At 39.5% G+C, this 27831-nt stretch overlaps 1 protein-coding gene across 3 annotated transcripts; it reads right to left on the reverse strand.

Annotated features, from left to right (window-relative positions):
• Positions 1–6724: 6724 nt before the first annotated feature.
• Positions 6725–27239, reverse strand: TIAL1 (TIA1 cytotoxic granule associated RNA binding protein like 1). 3 transcript variants are annotated; one of them, XM_040072253.2, is made up of 12 exons: positions 26959–27239; positions 20735–20831; positions 17413–17511; positions 17060–17114; positions 16662–16749; positions 14687–14762; positions 12818–12926; positions 12440–12535; positions 12271–12355; positions 11858–11981; positions 11246–11385; positions 6725–10397 (listed from the first exon to the last, which is right to left on the reverse strand). In XM_040072253.2, the coding sequence occupies exons 1-12, from the start codon at positions 26985–26987 to the stop codon at positions 10280–10282; spliced, it is 1116 nt and encodes a 371-aa protein (XP_039928187.1). In that variant the 5' UTR covers positions 26988–27239; the 3' UTR covers positions 6725–10279. The 3 variants fall into 3 exon arrangements, with proteins under 3 accessions (XP_039928187.1, XP_039928186.1, XP_058277470.1); XM_040072252.1 differs by having other exon boundaries at positions 17413–17562; positions 26959–27187; XM_058421487.1 differs by lacking the exons at positions 17413–17511; positions 20735–20831; positions 26959–27239 and adding an exon at positions 15229–15601 and having other exon boundaries at positions 17060–17112.
• Positions 27240–27831: the final 592 nt, after the last annotated feature.

The following is a 27831-nucleotide window of genomic DNA, read 5'->3' on the forward strand; positions in this document are numbered from 1 at the left end:
TAGCTGGTAAAGATTTCTTGGCTTTGGGAGTGGATTAAAAGAATATGAAAGTGTGCTGCTCTGCTGAGGGAACTGCTCAGCAGCTGCACGTGGTGTTTCCAGGCAGATGTGTGAGACCGGCACATTTGGGACACAAGTGGAAATTCCGTGCAAGCACCAGCAGAGCAGGGTGTAACACCCCAGCAGCAGCAGGGCCAGGGTGGCACAGCTGGGAGAGATGAAGCACGTGCAGAGGCACACGGGAGAGGAGCAGGGGGCAGAGGGTGGGAGATGACAGCTTGGACGTGCACTTCCCAAAGCTTTTTTTTAGTCATATCCACCAGTGCCAGGTAATCCAGGCAGAATGTTTACATTGAAGCGGTACAGACATCACCAGATTTTATTTTTCTTTCAGAATCAGGTCACAAAGCCCAAAGTTTCTATTTTAAGCCTTAGGAACTCGTACTCCTAGGACAACTACATCATCTTTGAGGCAGTGTACTGACAAGAAGTTACCGGATTAGCTTTAATGTCAAGGATTTGGGGCTGAGGGAGCACATAAGAACTGTGAGACTGTTCGGAGGTCAGACTGTGCTCGTGGTGCCTGTGCTGGTGTTCCCAAGAGACCCGAGAGCCCAGCTCCTGGTCCATTCGTGTAACAGGAAACCAGACCTACAGATCGGCCACAAATTGACCTTTAGGATCAAAGGCATTTTGGGTTCCTTTCCTCGCTTCGATACAAATGTTTCCAATATTTGTTTCTGCCCCTTTTTCTTGAAAATACTCCTGCAGAGGCAGAATCCCAGGTGGGCACACCAATGCCTGACTTCTCAGGGTCATGTTCCGGACGCTGCTCTGTGTGTTCTGCTCTCGTGTCCGAGTCCCAGTGCTTCATCAGACAAAGCAAATTCAGGGAATTCTCCTTCCAGGTGAATTCAGTGGAGATTTTCAGGCACGGTTCGTTTGCTGGTGTTTTTATCATCCTTTTCCACAAATAAGCTGCAACACCCATATATATAGCAAATTATGACTTAATTCAAACAGTGCCAGTGTCCACATGCCACATCTCTACATTTCTACACTGATTTTTAGACCTTGCATCACCTTTTTACTAGCTTTTCCTTAATTTCACAAGGCAAAATTTCCCTTAAAAATGAATCCATACACGTGTTTCATAACCTCTGGCTGCAGGCCATGCAATAGAGAGGATGGTGTGCTCTGAGCACTTACCACTGACACCTAACAAATTGGGAACCCTTAAAACTGAAATCTGTTCTATTGTCAAGCGCCCTTAAAAGTGACCCTGAAAGCTTTTGTGAGCCTCTTCCTGCTCCATTCTGCAAACACATGACATGTTAGCACATGGTGTGAGAGCAAGCCTTGGGCTGCTCATCATCCAAACCAGGGCAGCTTGGAGTTGGGATAAAGTTCAGCAGATTTCCCACTGACACCAGCAGGAACAGGTGTGAATGCGTGTAGGGGGAAAGAGAATGTGCAAGACACCCAAAAAGGCAGACGCACACTTGATAATGTGATTTCAGACAAAGATTCTATTTTAAAATTTGACTTGTATTCTGAAGAGTAATTTTACTTAAATATAAAGAGCTGGATTTGAAAAGAAATGAAAGGAGTTGTGCTTAGCTGTTGCCATTGCAAAAATCTATTCTGGAACATGCTGAGCTATGAATAACATCACAGAAAATTCATAAAATGCACAGCTCATTTCAACGCCAAATTGCAGTTGGAAGACTCAAAATTAATCAACAGACTGTGAGAACCCCAACTCATGATTTAAACCTGATTTCATTTACATCAACATAATGCAACTGATTTCAGTAGAGGTGGAACTTACTTATGTGATGACAGGAACTTAAAATTAGAAATGTTAACGATGAGGATGCCTTCAAAGGAGGAAACTCTTTTCTCTGCAAAAAATCCCAGCCCTTTAAAATCAGATTTTAGACTTTTAAAGTTTAAGAGCAGAAAATAAGATTAGATACTGTACTGCTAACTAAATGCTGGCCAAAAAATGAGGCATTTTTCATCAAGAATTCGTGCACAAAAAAATCATAGACAGTTCAGAGTATCACAGGTTCAATAAAGGCAGGTTTCAAACTTCATCAATGTTCATCTTAACATCTTGATATTCATGATGGGCTGGCAAACATGGCTTCAAAGCTTTTCCTTCCTCATCAGCCAAGGCTGAAAAGCACAGAGTATAGTGAACTTGCAGGGACTCAGATTTAGGGGGATTTTACCCAAATGCTTCAGCACAGACATTTTTAGCTTTACCACAAAGCAATGAGTGACTGGCTGCTAGAACACAGCACAGTGTGGTTAACCTTTGTCCTTTCAGAGGAAGCAATGGGACTGGATCCTAAGATCTGGGGTGGTTTTTCACAGTTCAAAGCCAAATCAAGGTTTGTAGGTATTAGATACCAGAGTAAAAGAGCAGATAATAAAAGGTTTTAATCTTTTAATAAGATACACACAGAGTAAATATAAACAGAGCCTTCCTGCGAAGTACACAACATAAAACAGCCTTGAGGAGAATTCTAGTAGAAAATTATATTCTATTTCAGGCTTGCCTAAATAAATCAGGGGAATTTGTTTAGCACTCCTCACTTTGAACTCACAGAAAGCTCAGAGCCGCTCCTTTGTAATACTTTCTAGTATAAGGAGGTTCACAGGGTCAACTTTCATCCCTAATCTTGTGGAACATTCCTCAGTACCTCCAACTCCAGCAGCTTTGTGTGCCAAAATACAGACTGCAAAACTCTGGCAACGAATTCAAACATGCAGAGACTAAATTATAGGCTGAGTAACTCCAGTAGTGCTCCAACCTTACATCACTTACACCTATCTCTTCATAAATTGCACTCACAAAAACAAGACCAAGTGTCTCAAAGCTTGATAATTGTGACTGTGATTTCTTTTAGTTTTATGATCTTTGCATTTTCTTAGTTTTTTCAAAGCTTGAAATTTAAGTGTGATTGTGACTTTTTTAGTTTTATGGTCTTTGCATCTGACAGGGAAGAAAATGTTTCATTAGATTAATATTAAATGTGTATTTAGGTTTGATAACAACCTTACTGATGAACCACTCTTACTTTTTTTCCTTCAACTTTGTTCTATAAAGAAGAAAGAATTGTATTTTCCTTTTATATTGCCTTTGAATTTCAAAGAAAAATACCTTTTTTTTTACCTACAGGACTTAAACCCAGCTTTCAGAAAATAAAGCAGAACCATGAATCAAGTCTTGAGATGAACAAATGTGGTTTTCAATAAGCAATTGCACAGCAATAAAAATCTTGACTTGGTAAAATATTCTTATACTCAACTAGAAATGAAATAAGAAATCATCAAAATCTTAAAAGCGTTCTAAGCCCTTCTGGACTGCACATAGGTAGGACTGAATGGGGGGTGCAATAAAGAAAACCCAGTTTTTGTGAAATGTTCAGTCTGGTATGAACCTGAAGAAAATAAAATAAAATAAAAAATATATATATTTAACCCATGCTTTCAACACCCATCTATAAATATCAAAGCAGGTATAGACAACATAAATCAATGACTTCTGCATTACAGTAAAATATTAAAAATGATACCTGAGGTCAGTGTGTTTCTGCTAAGAACCAGATGCAAATACAACAGACTTGTCTCCTGGTGCATGAAAAGCAAGTACAGCTCTGTTGACTAGAAACATAATTAAAGTGAGAAACACAGCAAAAAGGAGCATGGAAAATGAGTGATGCATGGCCCTGACAATAACTGAATCAGAACTCACAATTCTAATATCCATAGGCATTTTCTATAGTGAAAACAATTACAAAGGAATGCCTGTTTCTAGAGCCTCAGTAAACTCAGACATACCTGGATCCCTCTAACTGGTACCTTGCATCTTTTACTCAGAAATCAGACAGGAGAGACTCCAGAAATACCTTTCAGTAAGGTTTTGCTGTAAAAGCATTTCAAGGAAACATCAACTTCCAAGTCATGCAGGTTGTCACACACTTGCACTAGACACTGTGATCTTGGAACATGAATTCAAAGTAAAATGTCACATACCTTGGGAAATTTCTATGCATACATCTTGTACGATAGTTTCTGTGTTCTTCCATAAAAAACCCACAGAACAAAAAGATGCTGCACGGAACACTTTCAGAAGTCAATGTGAACACAGCATCACCTCGCCTTCAAAATGCAGCATACATTCAGCAGTATCTGTTGGTGCTGTGACCTCAGGTACTGAGCATTTCAAAATGTATCAGCAGTACAAGTGAAGAGCTGTTACACTTCTGGAACAAGATCTTGTTATATGCATACTGCAAGTTTATACAGATTTGTTCCCTTAAGAAAATATCAATTTTAGGTAATTTGAGAGATGTTTTTGGACCTTCATATCCTTGTTCAATAGAATACATAAATCCAAGCAGGAGGCAACATTCACCTAGTATCCTAGAAACATTCACATTTTATTTTTTAGTCTGAAGTCAGCCATGTTTCTAGATAATGTCACAAACACAAATTCCTCCTACAAAAACCACAGCATGTACCCGGGAATGAAAGAAGTCCCAGTTCACACCACGATAGCAAGAGTTCAGAAAACATTGCACCTCAGCCTTTTCTGCGTATTTGCAAATATACAGAACAGACTTCTTCTGTACAGAACACAAGCTTTGCACTTTACCAAAGCAAGGAGCAAGGTATAAATGTTTCCAGCCTTTGACTGTACAATGAGATCTGGTGCAGCAGGATGGAACAGCAGCCTGAAGCAGTTGAGTCCAAGGTGTATTTGCGTAGACTCCTTGTGCTTTTGGGTGCAAGTGAAACTGAAGTAGAAACGGTTCTACAAAGGTATATTGCAAAATTAAATAGTTCTTTTAATAACTAAGAGGGTAATTTTCCCTCCAGTCAGTACCTGAGTTGGAAGATTTGGAATAAGCAATAAATTGTATCAATTGGTCTTTCCCCTCACACTTGACAACCGAGCATTAAAGGAAACAAATCATTTGTGGAGTGAAAAAGATCTGCCCCACTGAAAGGAACAAAAAACACATCAAGAGCATTTTTCATGGAACAACAGCCCAGAAATAATTCCCCATTTATTAAGGTCAAAGAACTAGCTACTCAAAGAGAAGACAGCAGCTTTTCATCATCTCCTGTCATATTTATACTTCTACAGAGTTGGCTCTAGTAAGTCAATTTCCATCCAGGAAATGCGAGCATTATCCATTGTTTCATGTGGTAGACCTACAATTCTTCTTCAGTCCTTATCCATCCCTGCTCCAGAAGCTGTCAAGCATGGGAAGACGTTCAACAAGCAGCTGTGCATATCTGAAACTACTTCAATTATACAAATAAAAAGGTCAATATAGACACGCAACAGAACGCCAAGCTAAGAGGTCTACAGTACGTAAAAGTCTACAAATTCAGATGCTGAATGCAATTTGCTCCTTTATTTGTTTAGTCACCTTCAGTGTTCTACGTTGGCTGATTAATATGCACCTATTGTCTGAGGAACCAATGAGGTTATGTGGTTTCTACTTCTGTAATTTTAAACCCACGTTATTTTAAGCAAGCAGATAAAGCAAGTTTGTGTCTGAATGACCACAACCCTCGGGGTTTTGCTGCAGTGTCTGTGTAAAACCCGCTGTGATCCTAAACGTGTTTGACAGTCTGCCTTGGCACTGCTGCTGCTGCACCAGGCACACTGGGCTCTACCACCTACTCCCACCATCTTTCCCCTTCCTCCTCCTCCTCCCTTCCTCGCCCGCAGCTGGGAAAGACAGCTGCTGAGAATCTGAGCCCGGAGAGAGCCAGGTTCATGCAAGGAATGGAAACTGAGCCACCGTTTTACAAGGGAAACCTTCAAACGCCATCACCCATCAGCACAGAAAAGTCAGTTTACACTGAATTCCCTGACAACTTCATTAAGTGTTTTTCTTCGGAACAAAAAACAGTCTGTGCAACTCTGATGTCTTATTGACAGCTTCAACACTAAGACAGAAGGCAAAGCCATGTTTTTCCCACAGCATATCAAGAACACTTTAATAACCAGTAAGATTCAGATGAGCTTTAATCAAAGCATAGGGAGCTGTGTATTTAAGCAAGAATAACTTGTATTCAAATAATCATTACTGATGTCAAATTAACGTTTTGAGTCATTACTCTTTAAATGTCAGTGAGCAGAGCATGTCATTCACACATTCATGATCTACATCAGCACACAGCCTCAGAAGGACAACACAATCAGTGTTCACTTGTCAACATGAAGTCCTGTTTCTTTTTCAAGTAAAACATTCAGTAAACACTTCAGCATTTTCTTTGATTTGAAATTATAGTACAGCAGGATGGGATTTTATCCACGTGATACTGAAAAGCACAACTTTTAAGGGCTTTCTTTAAACAATCAACTGGATTCATAGAAGTCAGCTGAAATTAAACACGACAAAGACCTTTCCCAGAAGCTACTGCCTTGCAGTTGCCTTTTCTTGAACAGAAACTTCATTCCATCGTGACACCCTTAAATTTATCAATGTGGGACAGGCACCACATGAGATCAGAACAAATGAATTCTCACTCACTTTCAACAGAACTTTCTTTTGCTCTTACAGCCACAATCCAGATCCCAGATTATATCTAGAGATGAAAATTCAAGCTGGAGCAAGGCAGTTCTTCACAAACCCCACCCATTTTTTGGAAGCATACTGAACAAAAGATTGCCTGTATCTTGCAATGTAAGAACAGTGCAACAAAATCTTTTATTGCTGACCAAGAAACAGTTTTACGTGATTAAAACAAACACTTGTGCCCTTGTTCAAAAACAGTCAGATAATTAAGAAGTATCAGACACTAATCATGTCCATACAGTTTAAGTCTGCTTCCTTGTGTACAAACACAAGAAAAACAAATCACTATTTTTCTGCAAAACTAAGCCTTATTCACTGCGAGACTTTTTTGAGTGAAATGAAGGCAATGGTTCTGGTACAGTGAATCGCTTCTCATGAAGTTATCTCAGTAAGAAGAAGGTTCTGCAGGAAGAGTATGTCTAAAAACTGTTAGCAAATATACACAAGGAGGCAGGACAGATGAGAAGCTACACGTAACCTTAGATTTACAGCCTTACTACTGCAACTCGGCAAAATACAAAATGATTTTGTACGAAAATTTTTTAAATAAAACATCTTTTACATGATTGCAAGTGCATAGTTTACAAGTTCAGCCTTGTCTGCCTGTTGTCAGTTCTACAGCAAAGAGGGACAATGCTTTGACAGATGACAAATACAGGATAAGCCCTTTATCATGTTCCACTTTTATTGAACATTTTCTGCAAATGCAGATTACAACCTTGGTTGAGGTTGCACGCATCAACTTAAGCCATAATAAATCAGTGTTTCTGAAATCCAAATTCTAGTGGTAAGGGTTAGGTAGTGGTTGATTTCTGTAGTTAGAGAAATTACAACAGTGTAAGTGTCACTCATAAAAGCAGTATGGTGCAAGAGGCTCTTTGGTGCCAAAAAATTGTCAGTGATGCATTTATGAATGCTACTGAGTTAAAAGCAATCTAATTTACAACTCTTCCTCGCAGTGCTAGAGAAACATTAAAGGACTCTGGAGACCCCCACACCTTGAGCAGTCTGCGAAGAAATATCACCGTTACAGAAAAGCTGTATAAAAATCAATGACAAAAGACTTAAATCAGAAGGTATATCCTATCTTTCATCCTGAAATACAGGTCAGGTACGGCCCAGCTCTACAGCAGGCATATTAAATAATCAGATTTAAAGTGATCTACACATTGAGACCTGAAAGATCACTGCCTTAATCTCACACCCATTTATATGGGCATTTATGTGGCAATGTACTTGCATCATCTAAATCTTCAGTAGCGCCTAAAGAACAAACTGCCTCCACACCAGCATGCACCCAGAACAGCCATATGGCAAACACCTAGAAGGATGTGGAAACCCCAGATTTCAAGTGAAGTCTAAGAAATCCTAAAGGAACTCACAGTTCGTATCTCTACTGACTCATGACTTTTTAATCTGGCTGAGTGTAACAAAAACACAGACTTACTTGTGAGGTTTTCCCAAACTACAATGTATAGGCCGATCCTCGCGTAGATATACACACATGTACAAAATGTATAGAAAAACAAGAGTCCTGTAGACAAGAGTCCTGTCTTGAGTGGAAAGACACTACGTACACTGTAAAGGAGGAAAGGAGATAAAGGGCCAACTCTGCCAGCACAAGCACTCGTGGTTCCACACTAACTTCAGTCATTATTGCGTGCATTAGATGCCCAGAGTCACAAGTACCTCTGGTGCAGCTGAGCCAACTGACTAAACTGCTCTTGCAGTACATCTCACTTTCAACCTGATCTAAAAGTCAAGGTACTACTTCACACGTCACTAAAAGAGGAGGAAAGAAAACCCTCATGTGATTTGCTACAACAATAAGTGTAGTTATTTGCACAGCCTGGCTGGGTTTAACACAACCGCAAATCTCCATTTCCAAACAGACTATTCTACCTCGCAACACCTGCATGGTCAGAACCAGAAAAGAGAAAATATACAGCTTCTCAGACACTCACTTAGAACTACCACCATCTCTAAAAACCAAGCTTCCTGTTCCTTTTAAAATGCAAGTTGGCTTCACTGAACTACCACTGCAAATCCTACCCTTTCCCTTCCGACCGTGCCTGCCTCAGCATTCCAGATTACGGCTGAGGCATTTGCACCCTCTAGCTGTCACAGGGAGGACACATTACTTATATCTAACTTACATTCATTTTCAACTTCAAATTTATTGAGGCAGTTTATATCAACGTATCCATAAAATAATTGAGAAATAACCCAAGTATACCATTTAAACATCTTCATGATTTATCCATTTACACACTCAGTACACAAACAACCCAGCCTCTGTACAAGTTCATCACATGCAAACCACCCATAAAGACAAAAACTTTAATTAAAAATAAGTCACAACTCAGTGTACTGTTTCAACTGCATCTCCATTTACCAAATGGCACATTGAATATTCTCTAAAATAAGATGTTTTTAACAATCTTGTTAAAAAATTCTTGGGCAAAATATTTCTAGACTTAAAAAACATCAAGATTTTTCAAAACACTCAAGATACTATACAACTTATAATAACCTTGAAATAGGTTTACAAGGTTGTTAACCAAGGTATTTACATACCAAATAATGTAAAGCAAAAAATTTGTATTTCTAATGACAAAAAGGTGATGCATTAAAGATTTATGAAATTAAAATTAAGGCTCTTTGTTATAGTTCTTTATGTAACTTTACATAATAGCCAACTTTGGAAATATCAGTCTTGCACATTCTTGTCAATCTACTGCATTTAAAGCAGTAGGGTATATTAAGTATTACTTTGAATAATTACATTGCTACTTCTATGTTTGAGCATGCTTTTGAAACACTGTAATTATGAAATATTTACAATGTGTAGCCTTCAAACTTTGTGTAAAAGCCCAAGTATGACTGTCTGATTTAAATACAAACAATATACTTGTAAAAACGCTTTTACTTCTCAAAATTAAATGTAAACTACTACAGTTTTAACAAGCAAACCGGCTCTGAAAAGTTTCAACGTGTGCCTGAATGTGGACAGTAAAAGTTGTGTGAAATTTCTCAGACAGTACTGTTTTTCATTTCAGACTGAACTATTCATTGTATCAGTTGTTTTCTGTAAGCACGTAGAAAAATTAAATATTTTTTTAAAAAATTATTCCAAGACCTACACATACTTTGAGCTATGTCCATAGGTTTCTTGAAAACTCAATACTGTCTCGCAGGTTGTAGTGATTGGTCCACAGTTTATTTCAGGATGTGTGTTTTCAACTAATAAAAGCAACTCGCTGTTTTTCAACCTCATTTCTCTTAAAAGCACAATGATATAAAACACTGAAAAAAAAAAAAGAAAAAAAAAAAAAAAGGAATGGTAACCTAAAGATCAAATCCATTAGCCATTTCTCCTACTATATCAAAATTTGTAGTCAGAATTGTCTTTATTGACTTTATTTTTAATTTTTGTACACAAAGAAAAACATGTTCATATCCATCATGAACAAAAACTTAAAAAGGCAGAACTAGAAGACATTTGTGTCCTTCACCAAAGCAAAGCTGTGCTAAAGGTTCCAAACATTTCCATTTTTAAAATAAATATTTTCTTTTTTTTTTTTTTCATTGTCTACATTCCAGTCTTCAGAATGTCACTGGAAACTGCAGCCTATCATGAAATACACACTTTTAAACAGAGTCCCAGCTCACTGCGTTTGGTAACTTGCCATACCATATCCAGCTTGGTTAGGTATTACAGGAGCACCTTGTCCCTGGGCAGGTTGAGCACCAAATCCACCCATCCAGGCAGCAGATGGAGATTGGCTTAAAAAGAAACAGGATGGTTAAAAAAAGTGGGGAAAGGCAACTTAAAAACAAACAACATCAAAACATACTTCCTACACAACTACTTGTATCAAATACAACAATTTCTTCTTTTTAATGAGTAATTCAGGTTAAACTCTTCAACGTGTGACTCCTGAAAATATCATGAGCTTTTTAAGAACAAAGGAGAAAAAAAAGCCCCACAAACCTTGGGTACCAGTTGGATGTGGCACCTGCCTCCAAAAGCATGAACACACACAGGTGGCTGGAACTGAATCAGTGATGCAGAAATGCAAGAAATGCCCAATACCTCATGGGCATGAACACCAGTGATGGGTTTGTCAGGGCTTACTTAATATGCTTAACTGGCACCAGATAATGGAGAACTAGGCAAACAAGTTATTTCAAGATTATGTTAAAACAAAGAGTACTTGTGAAGACTTCAGTCTTAGAGAGATCCATTACTAAAAACCTACCCAAATTCTGAAACTGCACAAGTTAAAGTGTCTGTGTGTAGTTCCTTGTCTCCCAGTAGGCAACTATCCTGGCTCAGACTCAGCACCTCAAGTCAGAATCCAGAATATATTTAGATACCAGGCAAGACCAGCACCCAAAGCTTTACCACACTGGTCTTTGTGCCTCCATCACACATGGTATGTGCCATCAGGTACAAGTCAGTGCAACTCACCCCAGCATCTGCTCATGGCAAGCACTGAACATAAACTTAAAGCACACAGGAGTCCCCCTAAAGTTTTTGAAACCTTGTGCAATCCTCGACCCAAATGAGCCTGAAACTTAAGATGCAGCGTTCTTGGAATATTTTTAACAAATTAAATATAGTTACTCACTCTACTCCAAAACCCTGTTGATTCCATGCTTGGCCATACATTCCATACGATGGTACTTGCCACCCATTAGCCATATATTGCCCATACTGTTGTGGATTTCCATATACTTGGCTCCATTGTCCCCACTGACTGTAATCCACCTGCAGAAAGAATAACCCATTGTACTTCAGGTTCTAGAGATGGCGTATATTGCATTTGTGCTGCTGAAGGCAAAGTTTTGGCTATATCAATCAGAGAGCTAAAACAAGCAATAATGAGATCTGAAAAGTAAGATGTCACTGTGACTTAATTAGATCCTTGTACTGAAAAATGTATTTGTGTGTGCTTGAAACCCCAAAGACTATTTGGTTGGACAGCCACCTAATCTGCAGTTAGCAAAACAGCAAGAATTAGAATTACCTCAAAGTTTCTCCCTATCTTGGATCATATCCAGAAGACAGTAACAGATATTCCATCAAAATCACTAGCCCAATTTGATGAACTGGAACATAACTGAGACAGAACATGGAATTTCATAAGAACTCCACCACAAAATTTAGCCATTATAACTGGGAAGTCATTACAGGTATAAACACAATTGCTTTTGTAATACAAAGAAAAGGTTAAGGTTACCTGTTGGAAGTTTTTAGTCATATCTGGGGATTCTTTACCCCAATAACATTTAACAACGTGTCCTTCAATTGTGGTTCCATTAACTGAAACAATAGCATGTGCTGCACTTTCATGGGTTGAAAACCTAAAAAATGTAAAAACAAACCAATGTTATATTTTACAGTACTTCCACCTGATTACTTAAAAAACAGTGACTCCATACATACAGGAAATCCAGAGAAAAATATCTGCTTTCACAAACATTCACCTTCTCAGATAAAAACGTTGGTGGCCCTTTTTACAAGTTCCAAATTATTCTATGAATATGTAGTGACAGCTTTTACTATCAGGACAAGTTCAATCAAGTGAAATTACAGAGAGATGAAGCATTACCACATGCAAAGACCCAGAGATTTTGCTTTCTCTGTCCATACCTGACAAATGAGTAACCTTTTTCTGGAAACACCCTTATTTCCATAATCTGTCCAAACGGTGAAAAAGTCTGTCTCATAAGCTGATCTACAACATAAAATGTTCTTGAATTAGTAACCATCCTGGTGTCCAGAAAGTCTCAGTAATAAAAAATAAGAGAACACTTCATACCTGTTAGCCCCGAGGCAATTCCTCCACAGTACACAGTACAATTTTTTGGACTCGACTGATTTACTACATCTTCAAATCTCAACTGTTTTGTATTATCTGTAAAGAGAGAAGGCTGATTTTCAGTAGTGGGCTGACAGTAACCCAGACACTTACCTCATACATAAGCATGAATTTCACATTTAACAAACACATTCAATATTTTATGACAGATCAGTAGTGGCACCACAATGCTGATACAAAATGCCAAAAAAAACTAATCAAGATCTGGAAGGCAAGCTAATACATGATTTAAGTGATATCATTCTGGCTTATGGTTTATTCCCCCACTGAACAGCGAAAAGACAGCAAACACAACACAGCATGATGTGAAGCTCTTACTTTCTTGTGTACTTTTGGGGGCTGGCGGTTTCCTTGTTGCCCAGTTAGTTCTGATCTGGCGGCCTCCCAACCACTGGCCTCCCATGTGTACAATAGCATTTTCTGCATCCTGAAGAGATTAAAACAGAGATTGTAGCACTTCCAAACAAAAACCATGCACAAATCTACTCCCAAGACTTGGTTATCAGTTAATGCCACTGACAAAACCAGTAGCAGTACTAGGAGAATGAAATTCTGAACAATCATAGCAAGCAGACAAACGGTAATTAGCATGAAGGCAACTGGTTACAGAGAAGGTCCTCAGAAGCCATTTGGTAAAAACACTGAAATAAACCAACTAACATTAAATGTTTCTTTTGCTTCTTGGAGGTGTGCAACAGATGCTTTGTAAGTTCTCTGCATGTTAAAAGTCATTGTACGAACACACAGGAGAATCCATGGCCCACTTTTTATCTCAAACATGAAACTGAAGACAATCTTTGAGTTCACAGTGTAAGCAGAAACATCTGGTACATAAGAGTAAGTTTGCTAACAGATGGAAGAAGCAATTTTTCTCCCAATTGCTTTGGAAGAAAGCAGGCAGAGCAAATAGTGCACATTTGAAATGCTTTTCCAAGGGCATAAAGCTTAAGGAAAAAACTGCCCAGCACAAGGGACAAAGAAAATGTGGACAAGTTAAAGGTGAGCTGCTCCCAGCTAGAATTCTCTTCTCAAACTCAGGACCTTGATCTTTCTAGGTTTTAATTATATTGAGTACTCATTTTGAAAACACATAAACACAAAAACGAAATTACAAAAGATGACCAATAAGAGAAGCAAAACTCAATCTAAAAGACAAAAATCAAACCTCCAGACAAAGAAACACCCCAATTGATTCAAGCACCCTTGGCTCCTAAAACATGGTGAACACATAATGAACTGACTAGAAAAGGAAACACCCTATTGATGACTCTTGCTGCTGTCCTGCTTGAGGATCACAGCTGAGGCAAACATGGAAAAGAGCCCAAGCCTTAACTGACCCAGTCCAATGTAGGAGTTCAATTTTCTCTTAAATGTGTTATGCATTAACAGCTCAGGCTGGAGTACCTGAAATCTGGGATTATATCCCACTTTCCCAAATCTAGCAGAATGATACATTCTGAAAAACAGGCCTTGAAGTACCAGCCCAGAACAGTCACACCATAACCCTACAGGTGCAGCTGCTGTGGGAACAAACAGCAATCAGGACAGAAAATTTAGAGTACTTTTCAGTACTATGCTTAGAATTCATCCATTAATTTTGTAGAATGAATACGAAATTTCAAATTGGAGTTTTAATGACTCAGTCTGAAAAGAATCCAGTAACTTTAATTCCATGACTGTTACAGTTCCCCTCTGGTCACAGAAACCAAACACAACTTTATGATAAAGGAAGAGGGGTACAAGGAAATTAATTAAATTAATTAATTCCTTGCTTTTTCAGATGTAACACAGAACAAAGAAAGTGTAACTAGAAAAATACACTAAATCAAGGTATTCAATTGCACTATCTTATGGCATTAGCAGATCTGAAGAAATTAAAACTTTTTCTCTGATTATGACAGCTGCAGGTAACTGTTATAGAACACCAAAACAGATCTGACACGTAGGAATTCTGACCACCCAAGCAGGCTTCATATGCCTCAAATCCTGGAACTGTGTGGTTTTCCTATGCAAAATATTTAAGGAAAACGAATCACAGTTTCCCCACATCGTCCTAAACATACATACAGCTCCTGTATGTGTAAATTTGTTTCCCTGGGTGAAGCCTAATAAACAGCGAATACATAAACAGGCAAAACTAAAAATGGAAAAGAGGAACTATTTTAAACCTGCATTGTGATTACTCACCAGTTTGTTATAAAAAGATACAAAACCATAGCCTTTTGACTTTCCAGTTGCCATATCTTTAACTACCCGTGCATCCCTGTGAAAAGAAGCACAGCTATATGAGGGTAGTATTGATAACCTGCAAAATAAAAACTAAAAGGAACCACACACACTGTATTGTGAGCATAATTTTTTCTTATAAATTCAGTTAGCCCTAAAACTACAGTCATTCCTGAACTCTCCCTATTGCTTCTTTACCTGTTAGAAAAAAGCAGTAGGACAAAAAAAATAACATGTAATAAACATGCAACCTATGCACATAACCTATACTGGCTATAACTAGAATGTTCAAATTTGAAGTATAAGAGAAACAAAGTTTCCTTTTCTAATATTCTATTGGCTAGGGTCCTCTAAGGTTTACTGTTCTATAAATTACTGTAACAATTCTATCTAATTTACCATGCATTCTCTAAATAGTTAAATGTCTTCTGCCTAGTGATACAAAATATATGAAATATTAAAAAAATCGAAAAAGAGGAAAAAATAGGAATTAAAAGGCATACATGGCCTGTTAACAGATTTCTTTATTTTTCTTGGTCAATTCTCTACCATCATTTTGGAGTTTGGGTAGCTGTAAATTTTGAAAAATTGACATTTTCAGAAATTTAAGAAAGGAGAATAAAACTAACAACAATGCTAAGCACACCAGTACGAAAACAACAAATTTACACAGAAATTTTAGTGAGTAAGTTAAAATGATTGGAAATATAGAACTGCACTGAATATAGAATGTTAAAATGTAAATACTAAAATATGTATATATAAATAATGTATAATAAGAATAAATAGAAATGAGAAAAAATCTACAACTGAGTTCCAGTGTGCACAGTTCCTTGCAGTTAGCCTTCAAGATCCTGTCCATTCTTATGAGCAATTCTGCAAAATAACCAGAATGCTATTACTTTTAATTGTGACTTGGACTTTAGAAAAACTGCAGGTCTCAGGTATAAATAAAGATTGAGAAACAGAAACCTGAATTATTCTTTTTAAATCGATTTTTAAAACAGTACTACTTACCACATTAAGAGACAAAAAGCAAAGTAAACAAAACAGCAGAGGTAAGAAATAAGATTTATGATTCATTTAAAAATATGCGTACAGAACAAGAGAAAAATAAGAATTTTGTTCTTAGAAATATATTCCTGTAAAGTAGTACAAAAACGTTCATGTGCAACTTTGATTTTTATAAAGATAAACTGATAAAAGATTAACAGACTTTTTTTGTAGCAGTACTCTTTAGTACATATATAATTTAGCACTTTCAAAGATTCTGTAATGTTAAATATGTTCAATTAGAACACCAGGTGATTTAGTATCACCTGAATTGTTCATGAGAAATTTAAAGAAACATTCTCTTAACTGGCAGAAATGTGCACATATTGTAAAGCCACCATTCTTTCATTTAAGATAGTTGTAATTCATCCCATTATCATCCCAAAAACCAGATTTCATTCTCATAAATATTAGCTTTTTTCAAAACTTTCCCAAGTTATTAACTAGCTGCTTATAGAAATACATTCCAATTGCCCAGTTTTCTACACTTCCAATGAAATGCAGCAAAAATGCACATAAAACACACCCAGGATACAATATATACCAGTTGTCAAGTCACTACTCTGTACACATGCTCAACACCAAAAAAAAAAAAAAAAAAAAAATCACACTTAGAGCAGTAATTAAATTTTAATAAGAAGTTGAAGGACATTAGCATATAAATTCAATTCAAAGCACATTGCTTTCAGAACACAATGACATTACTGTATTTACACTGTGAAACACACTGAGATACAACCCCTCTTTACTACCCACCCACCCACCACAAGGAAAACAGCAGAAAAATTATCTCAATAGATAAGAAACAACATTTCATCTTAGAAACACATTTTCACTATCACATTTTCTGACTGATAATGGAAATGTTTATGATGATACTTACGATATTTTACCAAAAGGAGCAAATGCTGACTTGATGTCTTCTGTTGTTATTTCTGGACTTAAATCCCCAACGAACACATGGAAGTGATCTGAAAATAAATAATTTACTAATCAAATATTTAACTGCTTTCTAAAGTTTCAGCTCCTGAGAAAGTGATGCTCTGCACACAGCACTGGGAACCAGGAACGCTCAGGATTCCATGTGAAGAGCAGCAGCAATTTAATCTGTCCACTCCGGTTTCCCCAGTTGTAAAGCAGAAACAGAAGAATTAGTTTGCACAATTCTATTAAACACTAGATGGGAAGGAGAGAAGTTATGTTTAAATGCATTTATGATAAATTTTTACCACTTTGTGAAGGATTTGTGTAGAAGTGATGCGGTGGCATTACATTACTTACTGGATGTATCTTTTTTCTGGCTACTTGGTGTTGTTGCCCAGTTTACTTTGACCTCCTGAAAACAAGTATAAGATTTAGAATAAATTCACAAAATTCTTACATTTTATAAGTTCATTCAAGGGTGGGTTACAATTGTCAACATTTACAAATCACCATTTAATATAAAACACCAGCATAAACAGAACATCACAAATAATACAATTCATAAACAAGACTTACTTTTTTTGTATCACTACTTTTAAAAGATTATTCTATCAATACTTAATCTTGGCAAAACAACTTCAACGGGTTTATTAATATTTTCACGCAAATCTATATTCTTTAAATCTAATATTACCACGTGAGCAACTTACCTTTCCCAAAATTTTTCTCCCATTCATAGCAGCTAATGCAGCAGCTGCATCTCTGTGTTCATAAAATTCCACAAAGCAATAAGGGTCATTGCTTGTATGCTGCAAAACAGAAAATCCAACAGAAGAGTTGACCCTTCTGCTATCGGGTTGCTGAGAAGAAAATCCAGGAAAATATATTACTTATAGCTAGAAACTTTCAGAATGATTTGCATCAGATTTATGAAATAGCCTTTGACATTACACTTAAATGCAAGAGTTATTAAGATGGATTTTTTATTAAAGATCTAGCAGTTCCTGAAGGATAGCTTGCTTTGAAGGAGGATTGAAGTTTACTGAACTAAAAATAACTGATCAGAAAAGTGATCTGCAAACTGGATGGAAAGGGGGAGAAAAGGGGGAAGAATGGAGAGAAGAAAATTGCCTCATGCATATACTCAAAGCTGGAAAGGTTCATTCCCCAGACACATTTTCACCAATTTTCTCTTGCCCTACTTAAGAAGTCTTTCCTTTTATTTGACTGAAAACCACCAGTAGGCAGCAACCTGGAAGCTGCACAGCGCCAGTCTCATGTGAAAAATGTATAGCAAACAACTGGGAAATAATACTAGTTTGACTAAGGGAAAAGGATATCAATCAATTGACTGTTAACTCTGTTAAACCTTGAGTACAACCTGTTTTTGTAGGATGGCCTATCAAATCACCTTTAAAAATACTCACTGACAGAGGTCACTGAAGTAATGAACATACCAGAGTATAAAGTGCAAAGAACAGAAGAGTTTTCTGAAAAGCTGATCAAGTGGAAAGGATGTCGTGAAGGCCAACTTGAACACTGGATTTGATCTACCTCCAAGATGTAATGAGTACAAAAACTCTAACCAAAACATTTCCATTAACTATTCAGCATGTGCACAGACCAAAAGATGATAAACACTAATATTACCCTAAACAAGTTATTTCTCACATGGACAGGGAAGGGTCTAGCACAGAGGAACTTCTCTGGCATCAGCATTCTCACCTATCAACTTTCCCCAGAGCCAGGTAGAACACAGATGAAACACAAGTTAAGAGAAACCTTTTCTAGCTTTCCTATTTAAATTCTGACAACTCATACACACTTACACTGATAACCAAGTCTAATCCTTCCCCCTAAAACTGGATTGTCCAGCTTCAAACATAGTCCTGTCTACTTCTGAAGCTGCTCAGATACCAAAGTTGAATGGATCACAAGGCCTTTATACACCTAAAATGCTCATGGAGTCTGAAGGCATCCTCCGCAGAACTTGGGGTCTGTAACCTGGTGCACAATGAACAGATGAGAGAAAATGTACCCGAGACCATAAAAAAAGTTTCAGTCACAAAGTTCTCTACAAGCACGCTCACCCTCAGATGCCCCCCAAAAGAAAGCCTTAATTCACCCCTCCTCCCACACGACTTTGGGAAACCCATTTAAGGCTTCTTTAAGAAATTTAGTGTAGTTTATGCTTCAGCTGAAGTGCAGCCTTACTTTTAGATTGTAGGGAGGTCTTTAGCACTGAGAACTTGACTGAACATAAGAATCTCTTTTGCGGATACTCAGATCTTTAGGTGCTCAAACGATCTACAAATACTGTGCCACCAGCCTGGGTATTGTATACCCCCAAAAGAAATACTTGAAATTTTTCAACACTTGATGCGTTCATGTCACATACTGTACAAAAGACAAAGGATGACCTGATACACCTGGCTAAAATAGAAAAACCACAGGTTTTTAAAAGATGATGGTGCTAACAATGGTAAGAACCACCTAACCATGGCTCAGTTCCTAGGACAGGTTTGTCACACAGTGTAGAAGGATGGACACCATGGACAGGTCCCGTGGCAGCTGCAGGCCAGTGCCATCTAGAATCCACCTGCACTTCTGTCACTGCTTGTTGGCAGGTGCTGAGGTGAACCCAGTGCTGTCACCTCTGTGTGACTGAGCACAACTGCCAGCAGTTTTTGTTTATATACTTGTTTCATAAAGATGTCTCACTTATGGAAAGATCTGAAAACCACAAAGCCTCAACGAAGGTAAAACTGTTGGAATTTCTCATCTGATCCTCGAGAAACCAAACTGATGCTAACAGCTATCACCCAGCCAAAGGTGGGAGCAGCAGCACCTTATGTCTGTAGAGCACATGACAATCAAAACTTTCTTCACAGAAAAACCAACAACTGTGATCTGTCAGCCTTCTGTTATTTTTCTCCAATAAATTTAAAGCAAATTCAGCAGAGAAAAGTGTCACATGGGAAATTGTTAGTCCAGACAAAGATGAGAGTGATTACACAAGCAGCAAGCTGATGGTAAACTAAAAACAAAGAAACAAACAAGCTGTGTGACCCACTGAAAGGAGAAGCAGCCCACAGGGGAGTTTGTGGTAGCATTCCCAAAGAACTCCAGTCACAAGACCTGCCTTTTAATACTTTCATTAACAATGTTGACATAAAACTAATGTAACTGTCCTCAAGAAATCTGTAATTACAAGCTAGTATGAAGCATAAGATGTAGTAAAAAGTATGAAGAGTATATAGAAACCAGAGATGAAGGACCAAAGTTCAAACCTGGCAGAAGCTCAGATTAGTCCCTGCCTGCTCAAAGCTTACCAGTCATAAACATAGAAGGAAGGAAAAATAGAAGGGAGTTTTGTAGGATGTGTCAAAAAGCTCACAGAAATGGCGGCCAACCATAAAGGTGCCAGAGTATTTACAATGGAGATAAGAAAGCATTAATACTTACCAACACTATGGGCAAAAGACTTTATCTGGAATACTATGGAAATTTTGTCACTTTGTTTCAAGGAAAAATTAATTTAAGAACAGACTGGTGCAGACAAGAGGTATTTGAACTGGTGCAGAAAAAGCTGACAAAGAGTCAAACTTATTTTGAAGGATTTCTTACTTTTCATCCATAGCCAAGAACAATTTATTCAAGAGGGACAAGAATTACCGAGGCTCATGTTCAAATAAAGTGAAAAGTGTACAAAATAGCCATGAGTAACACCTGAAATAATAAGGTTTCTGATCATCAGAACAATGTGATTCTGCAAAGAGGGGGTAACAATCTTTTAAATGAAGTGGAATCTCATCACCAGCTGGTAGAAGATATGTCAGGGCTACAGGCAAAAGCACAGGATTGCACACACCAGGTCTCCCCTGCACAGAGTCATCCCTACAGCCAAACACAATCAACCCAAAGAAACCCACTGCCAGTAATGTCAAAAGAAGCCCTCAACTTCATTTGTTTTGGACAACTTAGGATAAAGTTACATTACATTTGCTCCCCCCCAGATGTGGAAGGCCTTACCTCTGTTATCATTTTACAGCTTTTGCATGGTCCAATCTGGCTGAATAACTGAAGTATGAGAACCTCAGTCACATCTCTGGAGAGATTTCCTACATAGCTACACAAGGAAACAAAAAAACCAAGATTTTAAACCAGAAATCACCATCTTTTAAAATGTAATTATGGATTTAAAAACTTAAACACCTATAAAGAATCTCCCTTTCAAACACCTCAGGTATCTTAAAGACAGTATTTATAAATTATTTCACAGTTTTAATGCAGTACTCATGTGGTCTCTAAATTATAACGTTGGCCACACAACTGAGAAGTGAAGCTCGATTCAGACAACACTGGACACCAAGACCTAGTGCCAATCATTTTCTTGGCACAGAGATGTCAAAACCACGAAGAACATTGCTCAAGAATGTTGTGCAGAACAAGCAACCAACTGGGCAATGATATTTTAAGTTTCACTTCCCACTGAGTATCTCATCAATACTTCTGAATTTGGGTACAAACACACATCTAACTCCCATGAGCTCAGGAGCAGCTCTTGGACAAACTGTGCTGCCTTGCAAGCAACCAACTCAACTTTTCTGGTTTCCCGAACATTTGGAAAGCCAGCCCACTCACCAACAGACAAGGCAATTTATGCAGCATAGGAACGCACTATACAGCAACTATCTCAACAGCTCCCACCTTGGTAATACCCCCAAAATTCTGGCAGTGTTATTTTAATACCACCCAGGCTTCTTGATTTTTGTTAGTTTGTAAATCTTGAGAAATATTCCCAAGTTTTGAAGTACTTATCAAGTTTAGATAAAAGTCCTAGATTTACCAGGTCACAATAACAGGTGAGAAAGACATGAACGCAAAATTCAATTCCTTTTAACAATATGACTAACTTGTAATCAAATTGTAAACAACGTAATCAATAAAGAGAAAGGCTTGTCACAGTAACAGAAGTCAAAAGCCATCAGCAGAGGGACATTCATCATCTATATAAATAAGCCTGTCCGGGCACAAAGAATTCAAGTGCAACCAATAAGATGAGCAGAACTTTCTATGATTTAGAAGATGAAAGAATATACACTTTATTCATTTTTACAGAACATCAAAAAACTGCAAACTGAAGTCAGCCTGACCTGTTAATACAGCGAACATAAATGTGAACAAGTGTTTCTTATTGCTCATAGATAAATTTATTTTCAGTTAACTAAAGGCGTGCTCCGAAATTGCTCTGAGGGGCAACCCTTGAAAATTTTTGGAAAGCTGTGTTTGACAGCTGGACTTTCATCCGGATCAACAAAATTAAAATGGACACTGTTTGTTTTCATCAGAACACCACACAACGTTATCAACAGATGTTTGTTTATGTTGTTCTCCTTTCAGCTACCATGGGGCAATTCTGCACTTTGTCAGAAGGACTCCAGTGCTACGAGAGCCAGAGTGAGTTTCTGAAGTATCACCTGAATACAGAACATCCAATAAAATCCTTCATGCGCTCATTAGTTACTTATTAAATACATATGAATTAACACAAGTCATTAACAGAAGCCTGTATTGTTATGAAGCCTGTCAGCAGATAAGTTAAGAACTGCAGAATTCTAAGAGACCTTACAGGATAAATTGTCCATCTCACTGACTTTCAGTTCTATCCTGAAAACTTACATAGTTAAACATTCATTCATACTTCTTTCTGAAATATTAACTAAATTTTTGTTAATCATTCACCAAGAATAAATTGTAAATCACTAATTGCTTTTAGTGGAAATATTAACCTTTGCAGATACTACTATAACCAGATGGAAAATGTATATTCCAGTAGGAATTCCAACATAAAGGGTCAGTGGTGATGTGAACTTATTCCAAGTATTGGTTTCCTCTGCATGCTGCAGAACAGTATTCATTAATACGAAACCTTCACAGCATATATGAAATTAAATACAGTGAAGTCTTATTAACATTATTTCAACTGCAAATCAGATACAGTAAGGAGTACAATTAACACTAACAAAAAACCAAACATCATCCTCTTTTGCATAATATTAACATGTATTTGGGAAACACAAGTCTGAAAATCAAGCTGGCGAATTCCTCTTGGCTGACAAAAATTAGAAAAAGAGGCCAGGGAAAGCCATTCTTCAGCAATCAACTGAGGTAAGAAAAGTTACACTAACTGCTAAAAGATACAAGATATACCGTGTGGGGTTTTGATACCACCAAGTCTTCAGCAAAACAGTAAGTGAGAATGTTGCATGATGAATGAAACAAGCTGCCTTTTCACAAAATCGGGACTACTTTGGCTGCTAGATTCAGATGGGATGTGAAATGCTAGTGGGCCATCAATTCCCCAAATGTGTATGATAAACACTGCCTTGGTGCGTAATATTACTATTAGTCAGAGCCATTCCCACCCTTCCCAAGTTGCTAAAACTCAAACTTCAGTAATGCACACGCTGAGAATACTGCACAGTAAAGGTTCATGTAGCAAGGACAACACCCAGAGACACCCAAATCTCTCAAACTAAATGCAAAATATGCGAATACAAACCTCTAGAAATTTGAAACAATATGCTGAAAAATAAGACTTAATGGTTACTTTCATGTAACCATTTAAGGAGACTGCAGTAGCATCACCTCCTTCAGCACAAGAGACCACTTTAATAAAAACATACAAGCAAACACATCCAGTGTGAATGTCTGAACACTACAGAACTAAAGAAATAAATGTATTCACCACATTAGGAGCAGACACCTTACCTTTCTGGAAACACAAAGCTTGGCTCAGCTGATGCTAATCACCCACTACCCATGCCTTTGGTCAGCTTTCCCTTTTCTAGCTCCATTTACACGTGATGTAACAGTACAGCATCTTCTACTTCATGAAATCAAAATTATCAGAACCACACCTCAAGAAACCAGAAGACTCCTAACACGCTGCTCTATGGTATTTCAATCTTTTTGGACTGATACAATCTAGAGGATTTATTATGCAAACTTTTTAAAAGTTATAAAACCCAGCAGGGCAGAAGCACCTACTAAATTTCTACAGGTGATCTTGGATGATGTGACAGGGCAGCAAAAGTTGTGCCTTTCTGCACACAGGCAATACTGTTCACTCCCTTCTGCAAGCCTGAAGCACTTAAATACCAATTCATCAGCAGCTACCAAAAAAAAAAAAAAAAAAAACCACCACCAACCAACCAACCAAACCAAAAAAACCCCAACAAAACACAACCAAACATCAATAACCTATAGACAGAGAGATGTTGTGACATAAATTTCTATCAATTACACCGCTGAATGCTGCTGGCAACACGAAGAATAACAAACTGCTTGAAATTCAGAGATGCTGTAGAGCTATCAGAGAACACAAGAGGCACATATCAGTCCATAATGAGTTTTGGAACTCAACTCTTTGGCTTGAGCAGAACTGAAGTGAATCCCGGTGAAGCTTTACTCCTGCACCCCATCCACATTCCAGACTTGGAATACAGCATGGCAAGGCTGATGAGATAACAGTGACTTCAGAGTAGTCACTGAATACCTACAAACCACACAAAACATTTCTAAAAGCATCAACAAGAAAATACAACTTTGTTACTTTTCTGGTTGTCTGCGAGAGCTGATAACATTAGCAACACATCAGGTTTCTGATAGTTTAGTTTTCACTTTAAAGTAGAAACAGGACTTTGATACAGCCTGTGAAATCTAACAGTACTCATAGAAAACAGAGCTTTCAAGTGCTCTATTAAGACAAAAATCAGAAGCCCACAGCTCATTTTAGAACCAGCTAAAAAATTACATGTGACAAACCACACAAAAAAGCCCCCATTCCTGGAAAGTTTTTTGGCAGAAAATATCTAAGGTTATTCTTCATGTTTCTATAAAATTAAGAAACACAAGAAATAAAAATGCAAATGGTGTCAGTTTTCTATATTAAGCCTCAGAAAATATTCTGAATTCTTAGAGGTTCATGAGTGACCTATCATGACTGGAAACAACATAACAGCCCCGTAAGCACTGTAAATCAGAACCATCCTTATTCCTGAACTGTTTAAGATGGGCATAAACACTGAGTTAACAGTGGGTAGGTAGGTTTTGCTTTTTATAAATTAAAAAAAAAAAAAATGGCTTGCAACTGTTAAAAAAGAAAATTCCTTCCTAATTTACAGATTTTGGATTTCATTTATTGCTTCAGGAGTGAAAAACTAAGACATTAATAAGTACTGCTTACACTATCAATCAAGTGCTTTTGCACATGGTCCAATAACTACTGAAACAATTTGTTCTTCACTTTCTCTCCCCTCCCCCTCCCCAAATAAACTAAACAATAAAAACTTAGAAGTTCAACTAACAATATTTTTATTTGTTTTTCTTGGGGGACAGCGAGTTTTATTTATGAGATCACAACTGCTCTATATGAAAAGCAGTGCTCAGGAAAATAATCTTTAAAACATGACTTGCTATTCTAAATTTAAAGACATTTCAGATAAAAAGTAGGGACAAGAAGGTAAAATGCAAAAAATGCTGCAGCTGAATTTTTGTCTTCCATGCAAAAAGCCTACAAATAATTACAGGAAAGTAACCCTTTGTGATTGTGGTTACTAGAAAACTACTAGGAAATTAATGTGCATGCTGTTTATTAGTTTAACAAATGAAACAGACAGATATGTGCAATGAACCATTTGAGGCAGCTGTAGAGATGCTATTTCAGACATCTTAGTACAAATTTATGGTTTTCTTGTTAGCAACTAAGGGGACTAAGTCAGGTCCTTGTTGGAATGTGTCACTGGGAAGCACCCATGGCCAATGTGGTACCCAAACTTGCTGGAACTAAAACAACATTTTAAATCTAAGTGGGAATACAGAAGTTCTTGAAAAGAAAGAAAAAGACTCAATAATGAAGAAAGGAGCCTTTAAAATAAAACTGAATAAAACACTGTGTGACTCTGCTCTTTTCCCTCCTCCTATTCTAAAACAACACTCAAACCTAGGTCCCTTCTGAGGGCCAAGCAAACTCAGATCATTTGGGAAATCAAGACAAAAAGTATTTCAGATACGCTTATTTAAACTATGCATCTCAGGGAGTAAAGACTAAGTCCTTATACTATACTATAAACGACTTAAAAGAACTTTTGCAGACCTAGAAAGAAGGAAAAAACACAAATTGCCTTGAGAAGCCTTAAATGCCAAGTCATCATTTTGGTGGCGAGAACAGAATTACGGGACATTTCACTCAGTTTCAGTAGTTTCTTTAGAGCGGCTTTCAGTCCAGACTATCTTGGAGAGCTTTTCTGAAGGCTACTGTCCCGAAAGCTAAATAGACAAAAGATTTCATTTGCACTGTCCTGTGCTGTGTTTGCCATCTGGGCAGCCCGAGCATGAGCCTGCCTTTCTCCCAGGGACAGCCCGAATGCTGCACCGCTCACAGAGCCCGAAACACCCTCTGGCAGCCGCACTGGAAATCTGGGAACTGCTTAAAAGCAGCAGCAGCACAAAATCCCTGCGCTCAAGTGCCCGACCACAAGTGCGAGCCTCCCTCGTTTAAGCCAACAGGACAAAGAAAATTCATCAAAACCGCATCTGCAAAAGCTGAAAAGAACTCAACAGCAACCCCAAAATGCTCAGATTTGTATTTTTAAACAGAAAACGGATGACAGCCACCAAGTGACTAAACGGCCCGGAGAGACACGGCCAACACACAGTTATTTCTTTCTGCTGGGCCCGATATCCTGTTATTGAACCACACCGTGACACGCTGGAGGGAAAAGCCATCCCTCCCGGTTCCCCGGCGCTCCCCATCCCACCCACAGCCGGGAGAGCACAAAGAACTTTGCCAGCGCCGGGATCGCCGTGCAGGGGGGGCCCGGGGGCGGCCTGTGCTCCCCGGCGAAGCCTTGGGGCTCCCTCCTGCACCCCCAAACCCCAGGGACGGACCCCGGAGCCTCCGGGGATGGACCCCGTTACGCCCCGGGTCCAGCTGCGGTTCGCCCGTGTTTTCCTTGGATGGGTGCAGCGCAATCTCCGTGCGGGCCGCCGCGCTCCCCTGCCGCCGCTCTGCCGCTCCCCCTGCCCGGACCCCGCTGCCGGCCCTGCCGCACAGGCTCTGTCCCGCTCAGCCCCCACCGCTCACCCGGCACCCCTCGAGGCCCCGGCCCCGCTCCTCGGGAGCGCATCCCTGCCCCCGCCCCGCTCCGCCCCGGGCCCGCTGCCCACCCCGCCGCCCCCTCCCCACTCACAGGGTCCGGGGCTGCCCGTCGTCTTCCATGATGGTGGGCGAGCGCCTCTCTCCGCAGCCGCGCCCGGGGGCAGCGCCGGAGGGGCTCGGCGGCGCACGGAGGCGAAGGGAAGGTGAGGAGGGTGCGGGCGGCCCCGGCTCCCCCCGCTCCGCGTCGCCCCCGCGCCAGGTCCCGCGGCCGCAGATCCCGAGCGGGAGAGGGAAGCGGCACCACAAAATGGCGGCCGCCACCAGACGCTCAGGAAGCCGCGCTCTGCGCAGGCGCCGCCCCGCGCGCTCCCGGACTCGCTTCTTCTTCCAGGCCCCGCGGGGTGCGATGGGGATCGTAGGCACGGCCGGGCACGGCACGGCGGAGCCCCGCAGGCTGCCGGGAGTTATAGTTTGTCTGGCCGCCAACAAAACGACGACATGGCCAAGAGGGAACTACAACTCCCGGCATGCTCGGCGGTAGCGGCACGGCGGGGGCGCACCAGGGCCGCCGCGATTGGCCGTCGGCAGCCCGGGAAGATTCGTTTCGTCCCGGTCCCGGTCCAGGTCCCAATCCCGGCCCTAATCCCAGCTCCGGTCCCGGGCGTAGCCCCGGCCCCACAGAGCGGGACGGAGCTGCCAAGGCCGCTCTGAAGCGCGGTGTCACCGTGTGGGGAGGATAAACGCCGCGACCCGCTGTGGCCCGAGGCTCATCCCGGCCTTTCCACATGGCCTGTGCCGGGCGGCAGCGGCTGCGCTACCCTGGGATGTGTCACTGAGGGCAGCGTCAGCCTCTGGAGAAGGATGGCCGGGCTGGATGGGGCTTGGAGCAAGCTGGCGAAGTGGAAGCTGCCCCTGTGTGTGGCAGATGGTTTTTTAAGGTCCCTTCCAGCCCAAACCACTGTGA

This window comes from Hirundo rustica, chromosome 8 (assembly GCF_015227805.2).
Source record: "Hirundo rustica isolate bHirRus1 chromosome 8, bHirRus1.pri.v3, whole genome shotgun sequence".
Classification (NCBI taxonomy): domain Eukaryota; kingdom Metazoa; phylum Chordata; class Aves; order Passeriformes; family Hirundinidae; genus Hirundo; species Hirundo rustica.